At 36.5% G+C, this 6,000-nt stretch overlaps 1 protein-coding gene across 1 annotated transcript; it reads right to left on the bottom strand.

Moving 5' to 3' along the window:
• Window positions 1-3,025: 3,025 nt before the first annotated feature.
• LOC143548207 (F-box/FBD/LRR-repeat protein At1g13570-like) lies at window positions 3,026-4,516 on the bottom strand. The gene is made up of 4 exons (XM_077039436.1): window positions 3,854-4,516; window positions 3,684-3,791; window positions 3,434-3,595; window positions 3,026-3,344 (listed from the first exon to the last, which is right to left on the bottom strand). Exons 1-4 carry the CDS (start codon window positions 4,436-4,438, stop codon window positions 3,042-3,044), a joined length of 1,158 nt encoding a protein of 385 aa, XP_076895551.1. The 5' UTR covers window positions 4,439-4,516; the 3' UTR covers window positions 3,026-3,041.
• Between the last annotated feature and the right edge of the window lie 1,484 nt (window positions 4,517-6,000).

The following is a 6,000-nucleotide window of genomic DNA, read 5'->3' as shown; positions in this document are numbered from 1 at the left end:
AATTAGATGCAGGTTGAAATGAGCCTGTGTAAAACAAATTGCAATTTGGTGATCTGCTGCATAAATAGATACAGGTCGAAATGGGCCTTTTTTAGTGATTTGTTGCAGAGGATATGATGAAATAGTTGAGGTTATAAACAACAAATGAAATGATAAATCAGATCAGAACAAGCAACAACACAATCATAATTTAAAGATGGTGTTCGTTCAACATTGGGTGTACGAAATTAAAGTTAAAATATTGGGTGTCCTTAGTAACTTGTTTTGCTATTTATATTGGTACGTATTATGAATGAAATCATATCAGAAGTTTAAAATATTCTTTCTTCTCTAACAAGTCTCTTCATCCCTTCCTAACCAAGATGTTGACAACACTCTGAAGAATCATGAGAAAGCAATCACAGAGATCCAAGCCGCGCTATCGGTACTAATGAAACAACAAGAACAATCAGCCAAACAACAAGAAGAGATCTTGAAGGCGGTGCGGGATAGATCGGTCCAGGTTAGTGGGGGTGGGTTTAGCTCGAGTTCATCGTCCTCTCTCGGCGATGCAGACTCAAAGGGTACCCGGCCCATGCGAATCGGGAAGGTTGAATTTCCCAAGTTCTCGGGTGAAGATGTAGAAGGTTTGGCTTTACCGTTGCGAACACTTTTTCGCGATTGATGCGACTCCCGTGGAGATGAAACTCAGGTGCGCTATTGTTCATCTAGAAGGGGACGCGATCCAATGGCACAGAGCTTTTGATAGGAACTGAATATAGAAGAGATGAAATCAAAAGTGTAAACTATATTGAATTGAAGAAGATGATCTCAAGGATCTACAATTGGGTAACTAACCACCGAAGTGGTCCAGGGCTATGCCCTTCTCACGCTACTGCAATGAGCCTAACAACTATCTAATATCTCTTCTTACCCCCCTAAATGACTATTGATTATTATTTATAGAAATAGAAACAACATTTACCCCCTCCCACAATTAACATAGACTATTAAGTAACAAACTATAATAAGATCTCTATCAGCTTTCATGCGCACACGTAACGCTACCGTGTCTGATGTCTCGTGGGGAGACTATGTGCAAGCTATTTCGGCCCGTTTTTCTAATTCAATGTTTGAGGATCCCTTGGAGGAGATAGCTTCCCTCAACCAGACAGGTTCGCTTCACAATCTCAACACGGCTTTTGATTCACTATTGAATAAGGTAACACTTAGTGAAACCCAAGCTGTTAGTCTCTATATTAAGGCCCTTAAACCAGAAATTAGGGGGCCTGTAAAGATGTTCAAGCCTCAAACACTACATGAGGCCTATGGGTTGGCGAGAATGCAAAATATCAACAACACGAGCTTGATGAATCGACTTAAGGATGTAGAAGATGGGTCGCAAGATGAAGATGTCAAAATAACACCTCCGGTTAATGCTTCAAAACTTCCCTTGTTACCAAGTCCAACAACCGTGTCACCGACATCTAAACCCGGTACTCTTAGCTCGAGGCGTTTAACAAATGATGAACTCGAGTTAAAAAGGGCTAAAGGGGAATGTTTCTGGTGTACAGAAAAGTTTTTTCGGGGACACAAGTGTAAGAAAAAACAGATTTACATACTCGAGGTGGAGGATGAAAAACAAGCAACGGAAGAGGATGAAGACCATGTTACGTGAATCACTTTTTGAGGGCAAAAAGTGGATTAAGGGGGGAGTATTGTTACGTTAATTATTATTATTATTAAGTATTTATCTTTTTTGTTTATGTAAGGGGTTAGTGGCTATTTTTGTTAGTTGGGGGGTGTCCTTAGTAACTTGTTTTGCTATTTATTTTGGTACGTATTATGAATGAAATCATATCAGAAGTTTAAAATATTCTTTCTTCTCTAACAAGTCTCTTTATCCCTTCCTAACCCTATCACCCTAGTTTCCAAACACTAATTAAACACAAAAATAGAGTACCTTGAGTCGATCGAGGACTAGGAGGAGCGATTGTTGAACAAGATCAGTGAATATAAAACAGACCGAGACCTAAAAGGTTTCAGTTCGTCCCCCAAAGGGTAGGCTTGGAGAGGTTTAAGGGGGTGTTTGGGAGCCCTTATGATTAAGTGTGTAAACCAGCTTGATTAGGTTTGAGTTTGGCTCATTTCAATCTATATATTTCTAAAACTTGAACTCTTCTCATAAACTTGACTTGTTTGCTATTTATTATTTACTCTTCATATTAATTTAATTATTTTTAGATATATTTTTAAATTATCTATAATATATATATATATATATATATATATATATATATATATATATATATATATATAAACGAAAGCTCAAAAATCATACGTGTCGCGATGTGGTCGCTCTCTCCTTTTATGGAAGCCACCAAATTGCTTAATTTTTAAAAGGAGATTTCTCATGCGTTTGACCCGAATTCACGGGTATGGGTCTTAGTGTCTTACCAAACCCAGACAATCCTTATATGGGTTATAACATCTCACTAAATTAAAAATTAATCTCACCAAATATTTGATATGAAAATCCTATAAAATAGGGATATACTAGAAATTAATATTTATTTTTTGTTAAAAAAAAAGATATGATTTATAATTAAGAAACAATTTTATATTAAAAAAAAGAAGCGGTCATGGGTTTTACCAAACCCATATAACTTTTAAACCGGGTTATAACATCCAATTTATTTGTGAAACAATTTTCATAATCAAATCCTAAGTATATAATTATTAACTTTCTTACAATACATAAAACTAACATCAGATATATATATATATATATGTATATATATATGTATATATATGTGTATATATATATATATAATAGAAACGATTAATATAAAATAACCTCGTAATACGAACGAAACCTTTAATATCCTACGTGTCGCCCTCTGGTCACTCTCTGTCCCCTTTCAAACCACCAGATTGCTTCATTTGTAAATGGAGTCTTTTTATGCGTTTGAACCGCTTTGACGGGTATGGGGCTTCTAATGAAACCCGGATATCCCACGAGTCATAACACTTTAGATTGCGATCATACATCTTAACCTTACTTACGGAGAACCTTCAGATGCTTCAGAACCTTCAGGGCTCCAAACATCGATTTCTACCGCGGATGCGCGCGGGGCATGCAAGAGAGTTTGCAAAATCTCCGACTCCTCAACCTCAGTCACTATGCTCACCGTCTTCAGCTTGGGTGACCTGGCCAAGATGAATTTCACAAACTTCAGCTCAGGCTCCAAGTTGCTAAAATGAAAAATCGTCAATTCAATCAGATGCTCCAACCAAACATCTTTCAGATACTCCAACCAAATACCCCAATGATACTCTTCATTACTAAAAAATCCTGATTGAACCTGCAGAAAGATTCATCAATTTATGTGTCAACGTAATTAGAATGAAAGTAAAGGAAACAAATAGGATGCAACAGAGCAATACTATTTACCTCCAGCTCAATTTCCTCCAAGTTTGGAGAGTTTTTGATCAAAATAGCAAGAAATGTCAATCCATAGCCGTCATTATAAAAAGACATTTCTTCCAAACTAAAGTGTTTGAGGTGTATCAGTGAGATTGGAAGCTCATGTGGAACCAAGTCTGGAACAAACCACTTGAACCATATATCGACCAAAACAATGATCAACATCCAAAGTTAAAAAAAAAATTAAAAAAAGTTTAGTTATATAGATAAAGATTACCTGGGTAATATCACTCCTAACAGTAAGATGTTCAATCCTAGGTAAACACTCGAATAGCTCAATCATAGTGGATCTTTCAGGCCCGATAATTCCTTCTTCAATCATAAGCTGCAGATACTTATTGTATTTAGATAAGTTTCCAAATCCCAAGAGAATATGAAGTTACTTACCAAACTAAAGCTCTTAAGTGATGGACAATTAGATAACAGATGTAGTAGAGTTTTTCTAGAGATGTTTACACAATGCAAGCTTAAGGTTGTAAGGCTACCAAATCCATCAAATGTTGGTTGATGGTCAAGACCGCACCAACTGAGATCCAATTCCGTTAAGTGATGCAATGAGAAGACGGAAAAGGGTAAATTAAAGATCGAACCATCCCTATATTCATCAAACTGAAGGGTTAAGTTCTTGACCTTATGGAACCTCGACAAATCAAGTATTATTTGATCAACCTCGTCACCAAATTTTGAAAAGTGAATCTCATCATTTATGCGAAGGGTGAACTCTTGTATCGGATCATTGCGTAGTGACATAACGTGGTGTATAGCAGATAAAAGTTTACTTGTCTCCATCATTTGGTCCCAAGATGGGGTAGAAAAAAAAAGTTTAGGAATTGTTGTCCATTTGTACCTCCATTCCATCGAGAGGACACTAGTCCTTGTCGCCTCATCAATTGGTACGAGACATAAGATGGTTTCTATTATGGTTTGAGGAAGTGTGGTGATTATATCCTCAGGTAAAGGTTTCGCTTTCATCTCAGGTTGTTTTTGTTGGACCGACACTGCAAAAAGTGGTCATTTGGTTAGGGTCCACACGGGTTTGGGCATAAATAGTTACGGTTGGAAATGGGCATTAAATGTCAATTTGGTGATTTGATGCATAGGATATGAACAAGAAATGATGTCAAGGAACATACAGGGATGAGTTTACTCTAGAAAACAATTACATTAATACTACAAAGACTTACAAAAAAACCAAGTAAAAGAATTTTCCTTTAATATCTAAGCTTGAAGACGTTGCTCAACATTGAGTACTAAAATTGAGGATCATGAGACAATTAAAGTAACACTAAAACTAAAAATTTAAAGATTTACAAAACCCAACTAAAAAACACTAACATTGGGTGTACGTAACGAAATTGAGAATCATGAGACAAATTAAACTAGAAGCAAGTTACAAAACACTAACAGTATTCACAGAATGCAATACCTTGAGGCTTGAGTCGATCGGTTGAGGGTTTTCTCTTGGCTCGGCTCGGCTCATTTCAGTTCAAATCTATTAGGTTTTGCCTTTTTGGACTTTGGTCAAAGTAGACCCTATTTGTGCTTCAAAACAGGATCAACATTTTCGGTACCAAGTTTTTAGTTTCGGTATCGGTACGATTTGGTACCATACCAGTATTTCATGCAAAATACCAAACAGGTACCAAATATTTTGAATTTTCGGGATCGGTACCGGTACCATCCCGAGCTCATCCCTATTCAAATGAACTTGTAGTAGGTTCGGTTATTAGGCGAAACTGAAATCGAAACCGAAGTTATCGGTTTTATGAATATACAATTCGGTCAGTTTTCAGTTTTTCAATTATTTTCGATTTCGGTTCGGTTATAGTCGTTTTTTCCAATTCTTTATAGGCACTGCAAAAAAATTAATATGAAAATGAAAAATTTAAGTAGAGGGGGCAATCTTGACCCAAAAGTATTTCTAATGGGTCAGTTTGGGTTAATTTGAAAATTATATGGGTTGGTATGAGTCATATAATTGAAAATTTTATGTCAACGTGTAGATAAAAAACTTCTTAACGGTATACTCGATATTATATAAAATGTTATATATTACAAAACTATAAAAAAATCAAACATAAGTAAAATTAGTTTTGATAATATAATCTTAAAAAAACAAACAAACAAAAGACTAAACATATCTTTGACCGTGTTTGGATGCCTAACACATCCTTGACTATATGTTTGGAGGCTTACATCGTTGACCATATGTTTGGAGGCATAACACATCGTTGACTATGTGTTAGCTAACTCGTCAGCAAACTACCAAACACATCGTCGACGACGCGTTAGAATATGGACAAAGCTGGAAAAGCGATTGGGAGGGGGGGGGGGGGGGGATTTGAAATCTCCCACCATTAAAGGGCTATTTTTGGAATTTCCCCTAAAACTTGGTGGTTGACTTGAACAATGGCGGCCTATACCCATGCCATATCGATTCTACAAACAACATCAAGCTTGGTCTTGTGGCCTCCCTTCAAGTCAGTTTGGGTCTTTGGCTCAAAATCATAACCAAACTCATAACCATAACCGAG

Source organism: Bidens hawaiensis, unplaced genomic scaffold (assembly GCF_021521415.1).
Source record: "Bidens hawaiensis isolate Kalapana, Puna unplaced genomic scaffold, B.hawaiensis_p1.1 tig00014938_1, whole genome shotgun sequence".
In the NCBI taxonomy this organism is placed as follows: domain Eukaryota; kingdom Viridiplantae; phylum Streptophyta; class Magnoliopsida; order Asterales; family Asteraceae; genus Bidens; species Bidens hawaiensis.
Note: the sequence above shows the minus strand (reverse complement) of the source record. Positions and strands in the feature narration are given on the sequence as shown.

Bases quoted from the DNA above. Each gene is read 5' to 3' on its own strand.
- LOC143548207 (XM_077039436.1), bottom strand. From the start codon at position 4,438: ATGAAAGCGAAACCTTTACCTGAGGATATAATCACCACACTTCCTCAA. The intron at 3,792-3,853 runs GTAAGTAACTTC...AAGTATCTGCAG, and splicing joins CACTTAAGAGCTTTAGTTTG to CTTATGATTGAAGAAGGAAT. The intron at 3,345-3,433 runs GTAAATAGTATT...ATCTTTCTGCAG, and splicing joins TGGAGGAAATTGAGCTGGAG to GTTCAATCAGGATTTTTTAG.